This window comes from Bacillus rossius, chromosome 13 (assembly GCF_032445375.1).
Source record: "Bacillus rossius redtenbacheri isolate Brsri chromosome 13, Brsri_v3, whole genome shotgun sequence".
NCBI lineage: Eukaryota > Metazoa > Arthropoda > Insecta > Phasmatodea > Bacillidae > Bacillus > Bacillus rossius.
Window position 1 is genome coordinate 42,304,819 of NC_086340.1, and position 23,576 is coordinate 42,328,394.

The window sequence follows — 23,576 nt, forward strand, 5'->3', positions numbered from 1 at the left end:
TATTCCTGACTAGACATCTGATGGTTTTCTCCGAGTGCTTCTGGTTACTGATGAGGAATTGATCTCTGCATGAAGGATTTTTTTACTTAATGAGGCATGTAATTTTTATTCAAGGTTGCATTTAATTAGTGAACTTCTGCCACTGAATCATCACTTGTAATATTTTTATCAGGTGGATATTTAAAAAAATCATTTCTCAGTCGAATAATAATAATCTATGAGAAATCTAAGAAGCACTAACAGGAAGGTCGAACTTCCTTCTCCTTGGAGTCTAGCGAAACTAACCTTCCTTTGCGATCGATAGTGAGCATTCCGCATCCCGCATTAATGAAATAGATATTATTTACCTGCAAGCAACACGTGGCGACATCTTTTGATGACAGCCAGAACTACTTGCATCAATTTGCTTTGCATTAGATAACTTAACTCTCGCTGATGAAATATTTAAAAAATTCTATTTAAGAAATGGTTCCAATTGGAGAAAACTGACAGTTTGTATCTAACATTAGTCACAGAAGCTACCATGGATCATGGTTTGTTATCTGCAGCTGAATCGGAAGGAAGCCACTGTAGATACTGTGGCAAGGATTTTGTCATGAGAAGGAATGCTAGACGTCATGAGAAGAATGATTGTGCTAGAAACCCACTACGCAACATGTTAAGCTGTAATCGTTGTAGCAGGTTGTTAACACGAATTGACAGCTTAAAAAGACATGGTAGAACATGTAAAGTCAAGACTACTTACGGCATAGAGGACACCGATGAATCCACTAGACTAAAGAAGAGTGATCTGCATTACGACAATAATTTTCCTTGTCCTGAGCGTGATGGTATTAGCTCACCCGATCGTGAGGAAGAACATAAATTGAAGGATGCTAATGGCTTCGGGAAGACTGAAACTAATGTAAGTATCAACACCGTGAAAAGTGAGAATACATTCAAGCCTATATTCAGTAGATCCTCCATTCTTTGTAAAAATGATGGACTCCTAGAAAGGAAGCATGAAGACGATGAAGACACTTCGACATCATCGATAGCGAATTCATACTGTAATCTGGGTGAAGAGGATGTCTTCTACAGTGATTGTTACAGTGACTCTGATGCTGTTGACAAAGGCATAGACTGTGATGAAGCACCTAGAGCTGACAAGATCGAAGAATGTGGCGATGTCCTGAGACCGAAACGATGGAAACGTCGTGTTATAATAAATAAATCTGATAATGCTTATTATGATCACTGGGACGATTGTGATTATAAAAGAATTTATAATAAACAAGCAAGTAAGATGGTGGTAGAAGAGATTGATTACACGTCATGGATAGATCCAAACATATTGGTTGACCGGCTAAGACTTCTACATGGCTCGCTTTGTGCAGGAAACTATTCGTGCATCAAAGAAATATCCTTCATAATCAAAGAACTGAGGAGAGCTGGCTACATACAATAATGGCTTCTTTTACTTGTATTTGGGTAATGTTGAGAAGTAATTAAATATTGAAAGTAAAAATTTAATATTTTTATTTCTTGTATTCCGATTTCCAACTAAGCCTGTGTGTTTCCGCTACTGTATGTATGATCATTCCGTTTCCTGTGTGTACTGTGTGTACGTTCCGTTTCCTGTGTGTACTGTGTGTACGTTCCGTTTCCTGTGTGTACTGTGTGTACGTTCCGTTTCCTGTGTATAATGTATGTACGTTCCGTTTCCTGTGTGTACTGTGTGTACGTTCCGTTTCCTATGTGTACTGTGTGTACGTTCCGATTCCTGTGTGTACTGTGTGTACGTTCCGTTTCCTGTGTGTACTGTGTGTACGTTCCGTTTCCTGTGTGTACTGTGTATACGTTCCATTTCCTGTGTGTACTGTGTGTACGTTCCGTTTCCTGTTTGTACTGTGTGTACGTTCAGTTTCCTGTGTGTACTGTGTGTACGTTCTGTTTCCTGTGTGTACTTTGTGTACGTTCCGTTTCCTGTGTGTACTGTGTGTACGTTTTGTTTCATGTGTGTACTTTGTGTACGTTCCGTTTCCTGTGTGTACTGTGTGTACGTTCCGTTTCCTATGTGTACTGTGTGTACGTTCCGATTCCTGTGTGTACTGTGTGTACGTTCCGTTTCCTGTGTGTACTGTGTGTACGTTCCGTTTCCTGTGTGTACTGTGTATACGTTCCATTTCCTGTGTGTACTGTGTGTACGTTCCGTTTCCTGTTTGTACTGTGTGTACGTTCAGTTTCCTGTGTGTACTGTGTGTACGTTCTGTTTCCTGTGTGTACTTTGTGTACGTTCCGTTTCCTGAGTGTACTGTGTGTACGTTTTGTTTCCTGTGTGTACTTTGAGTACGTTCCGTTTCCTGTGTGTACTGTGTGTACGTTCCGTTTCCTGTGTGTACTGTGTGTACGTTCAGTTTCCTGTGTGTACTGTGTGTAGATTGCGTGTTGGAGCCGAGTAGACTTGTATCCATGTAGCTTCATAGACATGTAGTTTCGTAGCAATGCGGTCTTTTAGTCATGCAGTCTCACAGTCATGTTTAACTCGGAACCAGCTAGATCCTTTTAAACTCGTAGCCTTGTAGCATCGTAGTCTCTTAGACTCGTACCATTGTAGCCCAATATCATTGGAGCTGTTGAAAGAAAAGGCAGTTGGATCATTTGGAGCTGTTGGAGCTGTTGGAGCATTTGGAGCTGTTGGAGCTAAGAAGTAGTCGTTGCACGTCTATGCAGGGCTAAATGTTTATAAGATTGCTGGCTTTCGCAAGTAATCCTGTAGTAGGATAGAAATTGTGTAATAAATATTATGTTTGTAAAAGACTTTGTGGTGTTTTATTTCTCGAACCTTACACTTTTCTGGTATTTAAATTAAATTATATTTTAGCTTCGTCCAGGATCGTGCCAAGGACCTTAGTCGACCTAATTAATCAGTATATTGTTTGCAAATTTATTTAATGAATTTTTAACTTTTTCCTGAATTTCTAGGTTAATTATTACGAATATTCCAAAGATGTTGGTCTTGATGTCTGATAGGATGATGGTAGTAGAGGATTTATTTCTCTTTAAGAATGTTGAACATGGTTTCTTGAAATTATTATTTTTTTTTCATAAAATTAAACTTTATTGCATCGATATAGTATCGAACCAAGGACTGGAGCGGATCGAATCAATATGTAAGTTAATGAGTGATTATTTTGATGAATTTTGGATTTTTTCCTGAATTCCTAACTAAATAATTACGGTTTTTCTAGATGGCGGCCAAATTTCAAGATGTCTGGTGTCACAGTAATAAATGATTACTGCACTCTAGTGGATAAGAACTAAACTAACATGGCGCCAGCGTACTCTCGCTGACGATACAATGATGATGGCTTCCAGCATCGAAGACAAGATGGCGGACATGGCATCATACTAGATGACATTATATATACTTTGAAAAAAAAGTGGTGGGAGTCAGTCTGCCTGCAGCCACCACGAGGGAAGGATCGGTCGCCATTTTTTTTGCCCTCACCAGATTCGAACCGAGGACTCCGAGCTCAGTGTCGTAAAAGTTTTTTTTTTTTATAAATTTAAAAAAAAATTTTCATTAAACTCGGATAATATATTTAAAGATGTCGGCCGTAACGGAAATTGCAACGGTGATGTCATCATCCAATATGGTTACTTGGAATAATGTAATCGGATGGATGGTTTGTTTGTCGCAAATATAAATGAAAAGCCATTCCCTTGCATTATCTATCATCAAACCTAAACATATAAATGCATACATATATATATTAAACGTAGTTTAGAATATGGCTTCATGTTCCAAACTTATCTCGACTTGTCTCGACTGGTTACACATTGCATAACACTTGTAGGTTTTTTAAATTCAAACTTGTCATCATCCGGCGACAATGCCTTGAACTAAAGATGGCCGACAGTGGCGCCATCTGGTAGCGACTTTATGAATTAAAGATGGCGGCAACAGAGAACTTGGTGAATACAGGCTACCGACTTGGCGACATCCGGCAGTAAATTTAAGAATTAAAGATGGCGACGCCTATGGCAACTAATTTTTGAATTTGGCGCGCGATACTAGCGACATCTACCAACCAACTTGAGGACCAAGATGGCTTCGCCTATGGCAACTAATTTTTGAATTTAGCGCCATCTGGTAGTCTGTGCTGGAATTAAAGATGGTGGCTGTATAATAATTTTAATTTCAAATGTGACGTCTTAGGTATGTATTAAGGAAGGCAAAAGATGGCGGCTGATGTTTACATCAAATTTCGAAAAGTTGAAGTTCGAAAAAAAAATTCGAATCCAAGATGGCGGCCGTGACGAAAAGTGCAACGGTGACGTCACGATTCGAAGTTGGTGGAAATTACTAGAAATACAAAATGGCAAATGGATTAGCATGGATTAACATATAAATTAGCATAGATTGGCATACGGATTAGCATAGATTGGCATACAGGTTAGCATAGATTGGTATACGAATTAGCATAGATTGGCATACGGATTGGCATAGATTGACATGGATTAGCATAGATTGGCATGGATTAGGTTAGGTTAGCATAGATTAGCATATGGATTAGGTTAGGTTAGGTTAGGTTAGGTTAGCATAGATTAGCATATGGATTAGGTTAGGTTAGGTTAGGTTAGGTTAGCATAGATTAGCATATGGATTAGGTTAGGTTAGGTTAGGTTAGGTTAGGTTTGGGTAGGTTAGGTTAGGTTAGGTTTAGTTTAGTTTAGTTTAGTTTAGTTTAGTTTAGGTTAGCATAGATTAGCATATGGATTAGGTTAGGTTAGTTTAGTTTAGTTTAGTTTAGGTTAGGTTAGCATAGATTAGCATATGGATTAGGTTAGGTTAGGTTAGGTTAGCATAGATTAGCATATGGATTAGGTTAGGTTAGGTTTAGTTTAGTTTAGTTTAGTTTAGGTTAGGTTAGGTTAGGTTAGCATAGCATAGATTAGCATATGGATTAGGTTAGGTTAGGTTAGTTTAGGTTAGGTTAGGTTAGGTTAGGTTAGGTTAGGTTAGGTTAGGTTAGGTTAGGTTAGGTTAGGTTAGGTTAGGTTAGGTTAGGTTAGGTTAGGTTAGGTTAGGTTAGGTTAGGTTAGGTTAGGTTAGGTTAGGTTAGGTTAGGTTAGGTTAGGTTAGGTTAGGTTAGGTTAGGTTAGGTTAGGTTAGGTTAGGCTAGGTTAGGCTAGGTTAGCATAGATTAGCATATGGATTAGGTTAGGTGAGGTTAGTTTAGTTTAGTTTAGGTTAGGTTAGGTTAGGTTAGCATAGATTAGCATATGGATTAGGTTAGGTGAGGTTAGTTTAGGTTAGGTTAGGTTAGGTTAGGTTAGGTGTGCGAAGGAAGTACCTACAGGCTCCGACCAACAGCGCTTCTCTGCTGTGAAGTATTGGGAGATTAGAACTTGAGAGGAGGTAGTAATAAAAACTTGCCGGTGCCGTTGCGCGTCGTGGAAGTAGAGCGCGCCAAAACACATGGTTGCCTGGCCGTATGTATCCGGCGTTCATAACACGTGTAGAAGTAGGCTTATATTCGTTACCTCCTGGCTGTTTATTACCGCCTAATACTTTTCAGAGCGAGACGTCCTGGCGAGCTGGTCTGTCCGTCCTCCTCCGTTCGTTCGTTACGTAACGGGACATTTTTTTGTGCGTACATGGCTGATGAACATAACGGGACACTTTTTCGTGCGTGTATGGCCGGCGGAAGTGACGTAATCCAACATGGGTGATGAACGTAACGGGATACTTTTTCGTGCGTGCATGGCTGATGAACGTAACGGGACACTTTTTCGTGCGTACATGGCTGATGAACATAACGGGACACTTTTTCGTGCGTGTATGGCCGGCGGAAGTGACCGTGCGTGTATGGCTGGCGGAAGTGACGTAATCCAACATGGGTGATGTAGCGAAGCCGTAAGGTGGCATGATCGGATCCCCGATCCCCAGCCCCCAGCCCCTGCCCCAGAATGAACCAAATACATCTACTTTCTTGCATTTGAAAAATTACTAAACTAGTATAATTTCAAGTATTTATTCTTTTATTATTAAAATAAAAATTATTCAATTTCAGTCATAAAAGTATGCAATCATTTCATCAATGTTTTGTTATGACGTTGTCACGTTAAACTATTGTCAGTAAACCAACTTTACAGACAACCAATTTTTTTTTTCTCGAAACCTAACTGTTTATAAAATGTTTTATCAGCTAATAAGTTCGGACGTTGGCGGTTGTTTACTCGGGGCCCTCCAGTCATTCTGTTTATGCTCCACCATCATCTCTCTTTTGCCGTCTCTAATGTCCACGAGACGGCAAGCTTGTGTATCCGCCACTGCGCATACGGATCAACGCTACATCCAACAATGTCCTCACTGCACCCGAACACAATAGAGACTACTACCAGAAATCTCTTATGTAACAACACAAGGGAAGGAGTGAAAAGTAACCTAGTGGCAAGAGGTGCGGCTTCAAAATAATTTTATACATGAACTGTGTGTATATATATTATATTATCTGTGTCAAATATATATTATATTATCTGTGCCTTTAAGGAATTTGAAACACCGGAGGTTAATTCCCCATAAATCTGTACAATGATTTAAAAACGTTTTTTAAAAAAAAAGTTATTTTCGTTGTCATGATGTTGGTACCGTATGTATTAATCAGATACATGGGACATGGTGGATAAACAGTCTGCTATCTATCGGACTGATGAGATAAAAACGCCCGATTTCCACACAAAAAACCCTGGAGTAATCCGTCTGGTGTTAAGTCTCTAGCGTGCAGTTTGTCCACAGAAGAATGTCCCAGTTTCAATGGTATATTATACAACAGTTTAATTTAGACTGTTTACAACAATCCTACATCAAATTAAAGGTAAACCAACCATAATTTCTCTTACAAACGTTCAATGTATGCACCTTTAGCTATACGGCACACAAAATTGTTTAACAAGTCCGGAGTAATGTGCCTCAACTGTGCCTCACTCTGGCAAATCATTAGGTAGCGGCGGAACGTAACCACTATCTTTTGTAAAACCCCAAAAGAAAAAAAAAATCGCATGGCGTTATGTCAGCTGAACATGGGAGGCCAGCGAAAATAGGCTCTGTTCGGAATTGCCTATACCATCGGCGAATGTTTTTTTGCCACATCAAACTTTATAAAGATACGCACGTTGAACAGAAATAACAGATACACTCTCAGCAAATTGCAGAACACGAAACACTTTACGCTCGGGAGTCGCATTTTTGCGTAGGTGGCGCTGCAAGCGAGAAAACAATGCACTAACCTGAAACTGTTTTTGAGTTACTCCTTAATTGTGAGCTTGAACCAACACATTACAGCGCTTACAGCTGATACTATTAAAATATATAACAGGGACTTTTTCTTAAGGACATGCTGTATTTCCTGATGCGTCATGTTCGTCGAACCTCCACCAGAGGGATACTTGCTCGCCTTGCTTGTCAACAGTCTTCTGGTAACGAACAAAATGGACGTGCGCCATGACAAACTGTAACCAGTAACTTCGCAACGATACTTTCCCGAATTATAACATACCTACGACTATACTAAATACATTAACTATTAACAACAAATTGTTCCAATAGCTGTGTAAAACATAAAGACACCGCTATTTTTATGTAACTCAGATAACTAGAGGCAGACTCATCTTTTCCGGAAAAAAGCTACAATAATGTTCACGTTTACTATTTTCCTACAAATAAACCACAACTTCGAACCAAATTCAAACAAAATTAAAATTTCGGGCAGATAAATCATACATTTTAATTTTCATAAAAAATAAAGGACACAATTCTTTCGCTTAAATTTTATGTTGGTACACGCCATGTTTTATTATTTTTATACAATAGTTTTCTTGATATCTCTCAAGTTCGTTCAGCCTGTGCGTGAGACAGCGACGAACACTTATTAAAAAAAATCTAAGCCAATATCACTTTTTTACTACCTACTTGTAATGCATTCCTTGAGTATAAACGTTTAGTTGATTATGTAATAACTTATATATAAAATAAATAGCATACTAAAGTTTGTCAGTGCCAGTGCATTAATGTTCTGTACCAAGACAGAGCATTGACGATGTGACATCCCAGGCCGACAGATCCAGCCAGTGACAGGGATCGTATTGACAACTGCGCAAGCCCTCTTACTTATTCTACATATTAACAGAAACTGTCATCTCGGCAAGAAATAATTTTTTTTTACTCTTCTTACAACTTTGTACCGAGGGTAGCTTGTGAAAACGGTATCAGGAAAATTGCGCCTTGACATAAAAAGTGGGTTTAAAATATTCCCTTTGTGAGTTATTACAATTATATTTACATAGATTGTTTGAAACAGGAGATTGTTTGAAACAAGCGATTCAATTTGTCAGTTTATTTTTGCTCATTTTTTGTTGTTAAAACATGTGTTTGTATAGCAAATAACTGCCATTGACATGTCATTCCATGTAGGCAAGATTCTTCATTCACTTGGCGTCCTTGCTGGTCCTTATTCTGTATGTGTGCGAAACTTTGGTCAACTGTTTGTCCAGTTTCACGTACAGCTGCCTTATCTTTGATCCTTCCAAACCTGAAGCAGCCCTGTCGTACGTGACCGGTGTGTTCCGCTACCTACGTCACTGCCGTAGATGCTTACTGGCAGTTATTTGAGCATGAATTTACCCAGCTTTTTAACATTAATCAAAATTCAAAATAGAATTTATAGCCATAACTCTAAATTATTCCACTTGGGGTTTGAAGTCTTTTCTTGGTAATTTATTTTTAATTTAAAATTAAATTAGTTTGCATCATTTGACTCCTACTGTAAACAATGTTCTAATAGGAAAATTTTCTGAAGTATAAGCAATGTTAAAAAAATAACTTTACTTTCCACCGATTTACTCCACTTTACCCTTTGTTATACTTTTTTTTCAGTTTTATAATATTTTAGTCAATTATTTAATAACCATAAAAACGCACACACATGGATTATAAGTAGATCTACGATTATTTCGGGAGTTGATTGGTAGTAAAGTATAATTGACGCATATAAACCATTTGCTTCGCGCTTTAATACGACTACGGTGCTAATTACGACCCTGGGCCAATGACAAAAGGAGAATGAGTGTGGTCTACCAACCAAGTGTAACCCACCCAAAGGATCGAGAAAGTGGTATGATTGTATAGAGTAGAACCTCGATTATCCATGTCCCGATTAACCGGGCATTCGGTTAACCGGGTTCTCAATTCAAAATTCACATTTTTCTTTTGGACGGGGTCGGGAAGGGGGGGGGGGGTGACCAAGCCCGCGATGTGTAGTTCATTAGGTAAGGAACAAGACAGAAGTAAAACTAGAAACTACATATAAAAGTATGAAAGAACGGACAAAGACGCTGTATTGTAAAGAAGGTTGTGCGTGCAGGCGAGCAGACTACGAGAGGAACAGTGGGCGGGAGAGAGTGGGCCGCCGGCCGGCAGTTGTCCAGGAAGCCAGGGGCCAGAGCCAGTCCCCGCGGGCAGCGGCGGGTCGTGAATCTAGATGACCCGCGCGGGTCAGAGGTCACAGTCGCCCGCCTCGCCGGGGCATGTGCACAGAGGAAGTGGAATCAGGGATATAGTGACACGTGGACAAAAAGAGCGAGACAGTTGGACAAAATAAGAGCGAGACAGTTTGACAAAATAAGAGCGAGACAGTTGGACAAAAAAAGAGCGAGACAGTTGTACAAAAAAAGAGCGAGACAGTTGGACAAAAAAAGAGCGAGGCAGTTGGACAAAAAAAGAGCGAGACAGTTGGACAAAATAAGAGCGAGACAGTTGGACAAAAAAAGAGCGAGACAGTTGGACAAAAAAAGAGCGAGACAGTTGGACAAAAAAAGAGCGAGACAGTTGGACAAAAAAAGAGCGAGACAGTTGGACAAAAAAAGAGCGAGACAGTTGGACAAAATAAGAGCGAGACAGTTGGACAAAATAAGAGCGAGACAGTTGGACAAAATAAGAGCGAGACAGTTGGACAAAATAAGAGCGAGACAGTTGGACAAAATAAGAGCGAGACAGTTGGACAAAATAAGAGCGAGACAGTTGGACAAAATAAGAGCGAGACAGTTGGACAAAATAAGAGCGAGACAGTTGGACAAAAAAAGAGCGAGACAGTTGGACAAAAAAAGAGCGAGACAGTTGGACAAAAAAAGAGCGAGACAGTTGGACAAAAAAAGAGCGAGACAGTTGGACAAAAAAAGAGCGAGACAGTTGGACAAAAAAAGAGCGAGACAGTTGGACAAAAAAAGAGCGAGACAGTTGGACAAAAAAAGAGCGAGACAGTTGGACAAAATAAGAGCGAGACAGTTGGACAAAATAAGAGCGAGACAGTTGGACAAAATAAGAGCGAGACAGTTGGACAAAATAAGAGCGAGACAGTTGGACAAAATAAGAGCGAGACAGTTGGACAAAATAAGAGCGAGACAGTTGGACAAAATAAGAGCGAGACAGTTGGACAAAATAAGAGCGAGACAGTTGGACAAAATAAGAGCGAGACAGTTGGACAAAATAAGAGCGAGACAGTTGGACAAAATAAGAGCTAGACAGTTGGACAAAAAAAGAGCGAGACAGTTGGACAAAAAAAGAGCGAGACAGTTGGACAAAATAAGAGCGAGACAGTTGGACAAAATAAGAGCGAGACAGTTGGACAAAATAAGAGCGAGACAGTTGGACAAAATAAGAGCGAGACAGTTGGACAAAATAAGAGCGAGACAGTTGGACAAAATAAGAGCGAGACAGTTTGACAAAAAAAGAGCGAGACAGTTGGACAAAATAAGAGCGAGACAGTTGGACAAAATAAGAGCGAGACAGTTGGACAAAATAAGAGCGAGACAGTTGGACAAAATAAGAGCGAGACAGTTGGACAAAATAAGAGCGAGACAGTTGGACAAAATAAGAGCGAGACAGTTGGACAAAATAAGAGCGAGACAGTTGGACAAAATAAGAGCTAGACAGTTGGACAAAATAAGAGCTAGACAGTTTGACAAAAAAAGAGCTAGACAGTTTGACAAAAAAAGAGCGAGACAGTTTGACAAAAAAAGAGCGAGACAGTTGGACAAAATAAGAGCGAGACAGTTGGACAAAATAAGAGCGAGACAGTTGGACAAAATAAGAGCGAGACAGTTGGACAAAATAAGAGCGAGACAGTTGGACAAAATAAGAGCGAGACAGTTGGACAAAATAAGAGCGAGACAGTTGGACAAAATAAGAGCGAGATAGTTGGACAAAATAAGAGCGAGAAAGTTGGACAAAATAAGAGCGAGACAGTTGGACAAAATAAGAGCGAGACAGTTGGACAAAATAACAGCGAGACAGTTGGACAAAATAACAGCGAGACAGTTGGACAAAATAAGAGCTAGACAGTTGGACAAAATAAGAGCGAGACAGTTGGACACAATAAGAGCGAGACAGTTGGACAAAATAAGAGCGAGACAGTTGGACAAAATAAGAGCGAGACAGTTGGACAAAATAAGAGCGAGACAGTTGGACAAAATAAGAGCGAGACAGTTGGACAAAATAAGAGCGAGACAGTTTGACAAAAAAAGAGCGAGACAGTTGGACAAAATAAGAGCGAGACAGTTGGACAAAATAAGAGCGAGACAGTTGGACAAAATAAGAGCGAGACAGTTGGACAAAATAAGAGCGAGACAGTTGGACAAAATAAGAGCGAGACAGTTGGACAAAATAAGAGCGAGACAGTTGGACAAAATAAGAGCGAGACAGTTGGACAAAATAAGAGCGAGACAGTTGGACAAAATAAGAGCTAGACAGTTGGACAAAATAAGAGCTAGACAGTTTGACAAAAAAAGAGCTAGACAGTTTGACAAAAAAAGAGCGAGACAGTTTGACAAAAAAAGAGCGAGACAGTTTGACAAAAAAAGAGCGAGACAGTTGGACAAAATAAGAGCGAGACAGTTGGACAAAATAAGAGCGAGACAGTTGGACAAAATAAGAGCGAGACAGTTGGACAAAATAAGAGCGAGACAGTTGGACAAAATAAGAGCGAGACAGTTGGACAAAATAAGAGCGAGACAGTTGGACAAAATAAGAGCGAGATAGTTGGACAAAATAAGAGCGAGAAAGTTGGACAAAATAAGAGCGAGACAGTTGGACAAAATAAGAGCGAGACAGTTGGACAAAATAACAGCGAGACAGTTGGACAAAATAACAGCGAGACAGTTGGACAAAATAACAGCGAGACAGTTGGACAAAATAAGAGCTAGACAGTTGGACAAAATAAGAGCGAGACAGTTGGACACAATAAGAGCGAGACAGTTGGACACAATAAGAGCGAGACAGTTGGACACAATAAGAGCGAGACAGTTGGACAAAATAAGAGCGAGACAGTTTGACAAAATAAGAGCTAGACAGTTTGACAAAATAAGAGCTAGACAGTTGGACAAAAAAAGAGCGACAATTGGACAATAAAAGAGCGACAGTTGGACAAAAAAGAGCGACAGTTGAACAAAAAGAGAGAGACAGTTGGACGAAAAGAGTGAGAAGTAGAGAAACAGTGAGAAATGGAGATTGATAAATAAAAAAAAAAAACGAAACTGAGAAAGTGATAAATCGAGAAAAAGTGAAACGGAGGGAGTGATAAATAGAAACGAGTGGGAAAAGGATGAAGAGAAAAGAAAAAGCGAGAGAGAAATGACTACACAGGCGAGCATGGCATCCCTCTGGGTCGACTTGAAGTATGTGTGTCGGTGAGGCGGGATGATAAGCGCGACGCTCGCTGGTGCTTCTAGCGCGGTGTCTCCTCTGGACTGGCGCGCAGTCTTCTCGTCGTCACAGGACAACTGTGACATTTGAACGGTGACCGTAACATTATATTGCGGAGTAATTAAGATAAAGGTGTAATGCAAGCCCCTTAAGTGCTTTCAAGAACCTGTACTAGTTTTACGCCTAAACATTATTCTGAAAACTCTCTTTTTAACCATATTAACACTTCTAAAAATACGGTGTAAAAATTTAATCCGAAATCAAAAGTACTTTTCGGCCCTCAGCGAACTCTTAAAATGCTTTTCGTAAGCAGATCCCCACTCGGATATGTTGGGTAGTTTTGAAATCGCGTTGTTTTCCCTGGAGCTCTGCGCACCGCGTGTATGCCCGGGCAGGCGGAGGCAGAGCCACCTAGCGGCAGGGAGGCGAGACGAGGCGACGGCAGCGCCGTGGGCGGCCAACTGGGGCAACAGGCACTTGCCGCGCGCAGCTATGCGCGGTGACGTCACCACTCGGCCACGCGCCAAGTCGCCAATATCCTGGCCCCTCCCACACCGCGGCCCACCAACACTCGCTTCCCTTCTGGCGGCAGATAGCAAGCCGAACACGACAGCTTTGTTTCCGTCCTCTCTGGGCCGTCTTCAATAAACTATATACATACAAACAGGGCCGGTGCAAGGTAAATTGGCGCGCTAGGCGAAAAACCTTAATTCCCCCCCCCCCCCCCCACCTTCCCCCACCACCCCCTCCCGCCGGCCGGACACCCCAAAAAAATTTTCCTTGCCTCAAAATACATCACGTAAGCCTAAGATTTGGTCAACAATCAAATGTAAGCAGGCTTGTTTTTTTTTTACTTTTTACTTATTACAAATCATAAACAGGTCACCGTGGACTTTAAATAATTACTTATATCAATATAAACATTCCAAACTGTTACAACAATCCATTTTCATCTAGTTTCAATAATCGTTAAACATATTATATGAGCTGTTATGTGTCGTGCTGCGCCGCCCCCAGCTACTTGGCGCCCTAGGCGGTTGCCTAGTTCGCCTGTATGGACGCGCCGGCCCTGCATACAAATAAAAATGTAAATGCTCGTTCGAAATCCTAAATCTCCGATTAGTTCTTCCCCGGATCGCTTTGAAATTTTGACACAACGCTGCATTCGAATTCGCTCGTGTTTTATATACCTATATCACACTTGTCACAGGTATAAATATAGATAAAAAATGTATAAATGAATATTTGGGTGTTGGTCTTATGTTTTGTAAAGCTATGGATAGTACGATGTAAACATAGAGAGAGATAGAGCGAGGGATATATAGAGATATACATAGGGGATAGGGATATAGATAGAAACATACATAGCGTGTGATATATATCTATATATATGGTGAGATTTATAGAGAACATATAAATTTAGAGATAAATGCTTTGTATGTGTGAATCTACTTTAAACAACTGACCAAAAAATTTGAATAGGCGTAGCAACGCATGCCGGCCATATACAAACACATGGAATGTCTGAAATTGCTGGTTGCTACAAATATGTTGTTGACCCTGCTAAGTTGGGTGTTTAGTTTTCAATTAATTTGTTAACACTATTAGAGGTTAACCGTGATGGAAAAGGGGGGGGGGGGAAGAGCCGCATTCACACTGTCGCAGCTGTGCCTACTATCTAATTAGATACAACAAAACTCGGTAATAAGCAAAACCAGTGTAGTTTGCAGGATTTGTACGTATTATTTTTTCTAGATCCTATAATAATTATACAGTGCATAAGCCCTATTGTAAACGCCGATACCTGCAGCGCGGCCTAGGAATAGTTACTTCCGTAAAAATATAGGTAAAGGGGAAAATAGTATTTCTGAGTTTAATGTTACAACGATTATAATTATATATTTTCAATGTTTTCTCGTTTTGAATGTTTTTCCTTCGCCATTTTCATGGACTTAATTGCCGTCCATTCTTATAGTATTTCAGAATCCACTTGGAATTCCGACGCCCGTTTTTTAGGAGGAATCAAAGAACATTAGTAGACAAGTTCCTTCTTTTGTATTTTTTTTCCCGCGGAAAGGCCTTTACTCATTAATTATCTTATCAAATTATACAAGTGCCTGAAAATTCACAATGGACCGGGGGTAAAAAAAATTTAAATTTTGTAGTAACATGCGCTTCTCAGAAAACAGAATTATAGCAGGCAACATTTTTGAGTTATCAGAATTTAACGCTAACATCATTGTAGAAGGCATACGGGTTTTCTTATTAACGATTTATTTTGCAGTTAAGTAATTTGTTATTGTAATCAGACAACATTTTCCATATAATCAACACAAAACACTGCAGCACTGCCATATAAAACTTAAAATCAAAACTATGTGCCCTGCTTTAGCGCATCGTGTGCTTGAGGGATTTCAAAACCATGAGGTTTTTACTCTCCAAGAAAATAAATAAATCCGACCTTTTAGTTTTCTTGGCCGTGGATGGCAATGGGCTTCCGCAAACACGTGCTTACAGCGTGTCGCTATCCGAACATCGTTATAATACGTAGAAACACGCAAACTTTACGTTTTTTTAAACCTATTTCTTCCCAAGTCCTCGCCAAAGCTAAATACTAAACTAACTTATAGAAAATTGGTTGTCTGTAAAGTCGGTTTACGGACGATAGTTTGACGTGACAACGTCATAACAAAACATTGATAAAATTAATGCATACTTTTATGAATAAAATTGAATCATTTTTATTGAATTATCACTATTTTGTATGGATACAAAGAAGGAGTGAAATGAAATCTATAATTTAATTGATAAATTTACTTTTATTTGCATTCATTAATTCAAATATGTATTACTGTAACGAAGAGATTATTTTAACAATAACTTTTATACACGTTTGCTTTTAAACTTCTTCCAATCTGTGTTATTCTGTTAAGGATAGGACGATGATGGGAAAAGTAAAAGTAGGAAACGAATGGGAGTGTTTCAAGTTTAATGTGCCTCGAAAAAATCAAATGGATGGTTGTTCCAATCGAGTGGAAGAGGGATAGTTGCGGCGCAAGCGTACAATGAGCGTAACAGGACGCTGCGTAAAGGGACAATATGCGTAACGGGACACTTATTCGTGTGTGCGGCCGGCGTTCATTGATTTATTAGACGTTGTCACGTCAAAAATTCTTACTAATAATGATGTCCACGAAAACGCATTCAACAAAGCTTATTCCATTATCAGTGGCTGTTTGTGAACATCCTGTGTTCCACAGTTGACAGTGGCGCTTCAACCGGCCGTTACTTGAACTGCTTGGCTCCGCCCCATTTCAAGTCTTCCATTATTTACATAAGAGTGCAGCAAAAACCTAACCTGGCTGGAGTCGACAGATTCATAAATTTATGGGATGAACAGAATCGTAAACTACACTTTGTAAAAATATATTCTCCGTTTTTGATTTGTCTCGTGAATTAAAAGCGTTCTAGCTTTTTACTGAAAGGTCATAAAATATTAAAGATAGCGATTAGTTCGATAAATTCATTTTGTAAAAATTTTTGTGGCTACAGCAAGGCACGGAGAAACGCCTGCGCAAAAACTTTTTTCACCCAAGTGGGCTTCAACCGAGTTGTCAAGATGTTATTTGGATCACATGACGTACGTTATTCACCTTACGTAGCGATCGTAGCGATATAGTTCACTAACGAATTTGATCACAACATAATTAAATGTTAACAAGGCCACGACATATATACATTGAGTTGTAGCAATATTCAGCAACCTTGCGTTAACCAGGAGTTTATAAAGAAATAAATGACCCCCAAGCATATTTTGATAAGTGTAACAGGACACAATAACTTAAGGGCAAAACCATCCTGCAGACAATGTTACCTCCGCAATAAGTCTTAACAAGTCTTGACGTCTGGAGTCAGGTTGGAAGAATGGTGTGTTTTCCAAGAGGTGTGCTGAGATGTCAGTGTTTGAAAGAAATGAGGGGGGGGGGGGGGGTGTTTCCCGCCACATTCCCCAGCGGGGCCAGGAAGCAGTGTGTACAAACATGCGCAGCCCTCCTCATTAGCACCGCAAAGAAAACAAACTCGCCCTTCATCACCCCTGCCAGACTTTCCTCTTCAGAGGGGTGAGAGGGGGGTGACACACTCTCAGTGACACCTGTTTGTAAGCACGGACGCACGAGAAATCACACAGGCGCTGTTCTGACGAGAAGCCTAAGATGTACAGGTTCTGTCCCTGCCCGAACACGCCCGAATATTCACCTTCGGCCAACCTCGGGGATTTATTTTTGCGCAGGAAAAATGAATTCAAATATTAAAAGTGGTCGGTTAGGGTAGCTACATTAAAACACTTTAAAACACTATGGACGGTTAGTTAGGTTAGTATAGCTACAATAAAATAAACAGAGAAATATAAATATATATAAATAAACCCGAGGTTGGCCGAAGGAGACTATTCGGGCGTGTTCGGGCAGGGACAGAATTTGATGTACATCTTAGGCTTCCCCTGTTCTGGCAGGTTCTCCAGTGGACATTTGGGACTTTGAGACAGATTAAAAAAAATTATACATGATTTGCTAGTCTAGTGCTCCATGAATCTGTCTAATCTGGCCTGACAGTCTGATGGGCGACACAGATTCAGTTTCCCAACACGAGTGATGCTACGTCCCTGGTTATACCAAAAATCCACATGCGGATACGAACGGTAGAAACTTTTCTGCCCAGCTTGAACCATCTTCCGGCAATTTGCTATGCAGGATTTTCCCCTGTGTCGATGTGGGTTTTACCTGCGCCCACCTCAACTAGTTACAGTATCGTTAAGATAGGGTCGCTGTTATGGCTGGCCGATCACCGATTAAAGCACATGAAGCCTGTACCCAGTCCTGCATTGTTGAAACCCCGCTTGATAAGGCGTAAGGTGGACTTCTGACCGAGACGCACTTGAGTCTTCCTTAGCCCAACCCCCTCCTAACCAAGTAAATCTGACAATGTTATGATTGGGGGAAGATGAATGTATTTTTCGTTTATTACGTCACAATAGTCTCATTGTAAGGGACAATAATATACGGCGAATTGCGCTAACTATGAAAAACACAGCAAAGCATGTTTATACAACATATCACTGAAAATAAAGTTAATACACAATTCACTAAAAACATGAAATGCATCAGCAATCTGACAAAAGTTTACTATAAAAATTGTAACTTTTACGTGGTAAATTCACTTAGGGCCTGTATTACCAACTCTGGATAAAAGCCGTGAATAGCTATACACTGAATAAGCTATTCGCTGAATATCTTCGTCCTCGTGTATTACAATCCCCGAATAGTGACCAAATAGCTATTCGCAATTTATCTGATGATTTCGACACCTCTAGTGTATTTTTTTAAGCGTTGGTATTAAAAACCCTGCTAAGATAGTGAAAAATAATGTTGTAGTGTTGCCAGTTTTGGTTATTCCGACGATCTTTTGTTCTCTTTACTTTTCTGCTATCATCTTCACTATATTATTCAATACATATTTGTGCTTTGTGAGGCTAGATATGGCTGAATTAAAAGTAGCGAAATGTGTGCGCTCCTCTAATTACAGTAAAGAAGAATGCACGAAGTTAGTTCAATTCGTGCGCACGTTAGAAAATATAATTGAAAACAAGAAGACAGATTTTGTTCCAAATCACGTATTTTTTATTAACCTGCCAGGCAACATAAAACATTGCGTAACGTATTTTTAAGTAACCTTTTTTTACATTTACATTACAGTTTAAAATAGACAAACAATCCTTGTCCTAAATTTGTTTTGCATCACAGATTTGCAGTTCGGATTAGGGCAATATTTTAACCCTAAAGGATTATTTTCGAATAAAGTATAAGGCCATGTCACAAGTCGCCCAAAGAGAACTCTCTCGCCACTCTTGACGTCACAGAGGGTACTCTCTCCAGTCCCAACAGAGTATACAATCCTGAGAGGGAGAGTGGCCAGTGAGAGTGCATACACTCTTGAATTGCGACACGGTCTTAATAAATGGACAAAATTAAACAACCCCCCCCCCCCCCCCCCCACACACACACACACACAACAAAAAAAATAAACATTGAACACACTAAACAATAAGGAAAATTTTGGTTAGGTTTGATCTGTACATTTTATTACAAAGAAAATTAAAGGTAAATAAACTAATGCATAGTTTACCTATTGGTATTAAACGCAATATTGCCATTAATTTCTTCAAGCAACCGAAGTGCTGAATGTCTGGAGATTCTGAAGGGCATAACAAATTCATCGTCGCTCCACTCTTCATAGTTATCTGGACGGTATCTAATTGTTTTCGCCATTCTTGTGCTAGCAAGCAAAATCTCCAAAAATTCATCATCAGAATCACTATCAACAATCATTTGTCTCCTTCCCGCCGTATTTGATTTCAGTAGCACAGCTGATCGGCCCGATGCCTTCGAAGTGCTTATTCGCTGAATAAGGGCTTATTGGCTCGTCCGACCACCGAATAGTTCATTCAGCGAATAGGCGCCCGAATATCACTATTTAAAGGTCGTAATACGTTCGTGGACGCTATTCAAGGAATAAATTTTATTCAGAGCTTTATCCGGAGGTGGTAATACAGGCCCTTAATGTAATTTATTTACCACGATTTTTGTACCAAAATATACAAACTGAATGGATCGGGGAAAAAAATTACGATCGTTGCTTGATCTTTAATTCTTATTAGCAACAAGTTGTTTACATTTATGAAATTGGCACAGTTTTAAAACACACAAAAATTTGCAGATATATTTTTTGTTTTGTTTTTGTAATAGCTTCTGTTTTAGACACGCTTATTGCAAATTCTATGTCCATCAAAATGAGACCATTTGGTGAAATGATTTAAGAATCTTGTTTCATATTTGTTGAATAATACACTATATTTGTGGATAAAGAGAATGTATAAAAATATAAAACCGACATTTCTTTTATTTTTAAAAACAGAAATTGGCCTAAAATGAAACCATAAATCTAGTCCCTACCCGAGGTCTGATTTCCACTAAATAACCTGCAGAATACAGGCGTGCAACATCCAGCAACCCAGACGAGGCTCAGATGCAACAGGACGTAACGCATGGTTGAAACAGGAGCACTCCGAGGAAACCCACACGCTCCTTCCACGCGGCAGGTTCAGGGTTCGACTCCGCCTCGGTTCGAGGTGAGTCACTGCCCGTGACAACCACTGTCGTCTACTGTGTGTGTTCCAGCATTGGAGGAAAATTGTGTGTTCCAGCATTGGAGGAAAATTGTGTGTTCCAGCATTGGAGGAAAATTGTGTGTTCCAGCATCGGAGGAAAATTGTGTGTTCCAGCATCGGAGGAAAATTGTGTGTTCCAGCATTGGAGGAAAATTGTGTGTTCCAGCATTGGAGGAAAATTGTGTGTTCCAGCATTGGAGGAAAATTGTGTGTTCCAGCATTGGAGGAAAATTGTGTGTTCCAGCATCGGAGGAAAATTGTGTGTTCCAGCATCGGAGGAAAATTGTGTGTTCCAGCATCGGAGGAAAATTGTGTGTTCCAGCATTGGAGGAAAATTGTGTGTTCCAGCATTGGAGGAAAATTGTGTGTTCCAGCATCGGAGGAAAATTGTGTGTTCCAGCATCGGAGGAAAATTGTGTGTTCCAGCATTGGAAGAAAATTGTGTGTTCCAGCATCGGAGGAAAATTGTGTGTTCCAGCATCGGAAGAAAATTGTGTGTTCCAGCATCGGAGGAAAATTGTGTGTTCCAGCATCGGAGGAAAATTGTGTGTTCCAGCATCGGAGGAAAATTGTGTGTTCCAGCATCGGAGGAAAATTGTGTGTTCCAGCATTGGAGGAAAATTGTGTGTTCCAGCATCGGAGGAAAATTGTGTGTTCCAGCATCGGAGGAAAATTGTGTTTTCCAGCATTGGAGGAAAATTGTGTGTTCCAGCATCGGAGGAAAATTGTGTGTTCCAGCATCGGAGGAAAATTGTGTGTTCCAGCATCGGAGGAAAATTGTGTGTTCCAGCATTGGAGGAAAATTGTGTGTTCCAGCATCGGAGGAAAATTGTGTGTTCCAGCATCGGAGGAAAATTGTGTGTTCCAGCATCGGAGGAAAATTGTGTGTTCCAGCATTGGAAGAAAATTGTGTGTTCCAGCATTGGAAGAAAATTGTGTGTTCCAGCATTGGAAGAAAATTGTGTGTTCCAGCCCTGGAATAAAATTGTGTGTTCCAGCCCTGGAATAAAATTGTGTGTTCCAGCCCTGGAATAAAATTGTGTGTTTCAGCCCTGGAATAAAATTGTGTGTTACAGCATTGGTGGAAAATTGTGTGTTCCAGCCCTCGAGGTTGAGAAGTAGGGCAGTTTGCGTGTGTGGTCTTTGCCACGTGATTACTTAAATTCTACAAGAACGACCCCTCAACCCCTTTTCTTCTGCATTGCAACACAATTTCTGGTTATAATTAATTGTAACGGTATTTTCTTGCGGATGTGTTGGCATTACGTATTATTTGTTTAGCAATATTCACTACAAGTTGGCATCTTTACCATTATTCCTAGCGATTTCTTTACCGACCTATTTGATTTATAACATATTTACCTTTATAGAGCTACCATTTGTTTTTATATCCAAATGCTAACCAGTTGACTTCAACTTTATAACCAACACCCACCCCATAGATTAATACACCTAAATGGTTCTAGCCATACTACAATTTGAAAGAAAAAAAAATCAGCAATTAATTTGTTTTAAAATATCATGTGCAATAATTATGGAAAAAGGTTATATTCTTCCTATGGTTATAATTATTTATAAAATAGAAAGTGGCAAATATGAAAAAAGTTTTACAATTTCTTATTGAAAACCACTGTTAGGATTTCTATATGCTACCAATTTCCAACAAAGTCTCTGATAAATAATTTACCCACTTTCAAAACTACATACAAAACTTGAAGTCACTTACTTGAATTCATTCTGTACTGTGGTAAACGCTTAATGCCTTAAAACATTCATACGTCGAACGTGCGAAGAAGGCGAACGTGCGAAGAAGGCGAACGTGCGAAGAAGGCGAACGTGTGAAGAAACGGCGATCAGTCCCTGACAAGGAAATGCGACGGCGAAAGTGATTCCCAGCATGAACCAGTGTTTATGGTCGCGATGCTTTCTAACTGGTTGTGCGACGTGCCAGGCTACAGCACGGTGAAAGTCAGTGCCTCAGCTACAAATTAACATCACGGTTACCACCTACCGCCTCGAGGCAGCCAACTCATCCAAGTACTGTGCTGGAATATAACAATAACGCTAAAAGCACCACGTGTATCCACCCATTTCCCATTCAAAACACGTTCAACACATGTAACGTCACGGGCCGACAGAATTTAAGGTTATAAAATATTTTCTACCTCTATCGCGTCGTCGGCGCGACGTAACTGAAATGCATGTCATAATTTTGTTTTCGAATGATGGCTGAACTGGTGCGTTCGAAATATTAGTGTGTGTATGTATATGGGAAGCCATCATTACACAGACGAGAGAGCCACACCCGAAGTTCCCCGTACTCATTCTCGCTTTTTTTCCCGTTCTATCTCATTGTATAAACCGGTGTGGCATTAAATTTTGCGGTCGATTAGGATAGGTTAGCTACATTATAAATACTTTAAAACATTGTGGATGGTTGGTTATATAAGGTTAAGTATAGATACATTAAAAATACTGTAATATAATTTTATGGTTGCTCAGCAAATAACTTTTTTAATATGTAGCTATCCAGCGCTAGGAAACAGTTTACATGATTTCACAGTATCTTTTAATGTAGCTATCCTAACCAAATCAACCGTCCACAATGTTTTAAAGTATTTATAATGTAGCTAACCTAACCTAATTGACCATTAGTTATCATGAGTTGTCCAAAATAAACATTCACGGAATATGGGTCGTCCCGAGAATATTTGTGGAAGACAAAGACTTCCTAGATTTTATACGGTATGAAAAATATACAAATCCACGAAGTACGTTTCTTCAATAAGGGTATTTTCCTCTAAAAACAATTACAAATAAATACCGTTGCCTTGTTTATGGTCTTTCCTTTTATCAACACCGCCATATTTATTTAAAATTAACAAAAAAGAACCGAAGAGGCACGATCGGGCGTTTGGCTCTCTCGTCTGTGAAATGAAGGCTTCCCGTATGTGTGTGTGTTTGTGTGTGTATTAGTAAATACGCAGAGGGCGGATGAGTAGTTGTGTATGTAAATTGCTTGCACGAGTGTTGCAGCAGACATGGACACTGACCTGTTCTGGCGGTCGTAGGGCGGCGCGGAGTCCAGGGACGCCATGGCGGGCGCGGGGGCGGGGGACGTCATGGCGGGGCCCGCAGCATCCAACAGCAGCAGCTCGCTGGGGTCGGGCGAGGTCACCGCCAGCGGCCGCTCAGACTCGAAGAACGTGACCCGCACCCTCTTGCTGGGCTCGGACCTGCGGGCAGGAGGGACCGCCGTCAGACACCCTCTCGTGTTCCTCTGCTGTCCCCTCACTGTCCCCTCACTGTCCCCTTGATGTTCCTCTGCTGTCCCTCTGCTGTCCTCCGCTCCTCCTGAGCCTCCAGCCTCGCCGTCACAAGCGCTTCTGCCGACACTGCTCTGCTGCAGCGTGGGAGAATAGCTCTTCCCCCAATTACTAGAGACCGGTAAAATTCGCCAATTCATTTCCCGATAGGCTAAAATAGGTACAAATCGTTATACCTCAATGCTGCCTCTGCTATTGACTCACAACTCACCTGGGTGACTCTGGGCCAATAAGAAACACCCAACCAAAGCTTTATCGAATCACAGGCTGCTACGCTGGAACG

General features: G+C 40.3%; 1 protein-coding gene across 1 annotated transcript in view; it reads right to left on the minus strand.

The window, feature by feature from the left end:
- The window catches only part of LOC134538493 (putative uncharacterized protein DDB_G0282129), a 482,072-nt gene that overhangs the window by 47,074 nt on the left and 411,422 nt on the right, over positions 1 to 23,576 (minus strand). Inside the window, exon 5 of the mRNA XM_063379862.1 lies at positions 23,021 to 23,203. Coding sequence (XP_063235932.1) covers positions 23,021 to 23,203 — 183 coding nt within the window. The remainder of the gene's footprint in view (positions 1 to 23,020; positions 23,204 to 23,576) is intronic.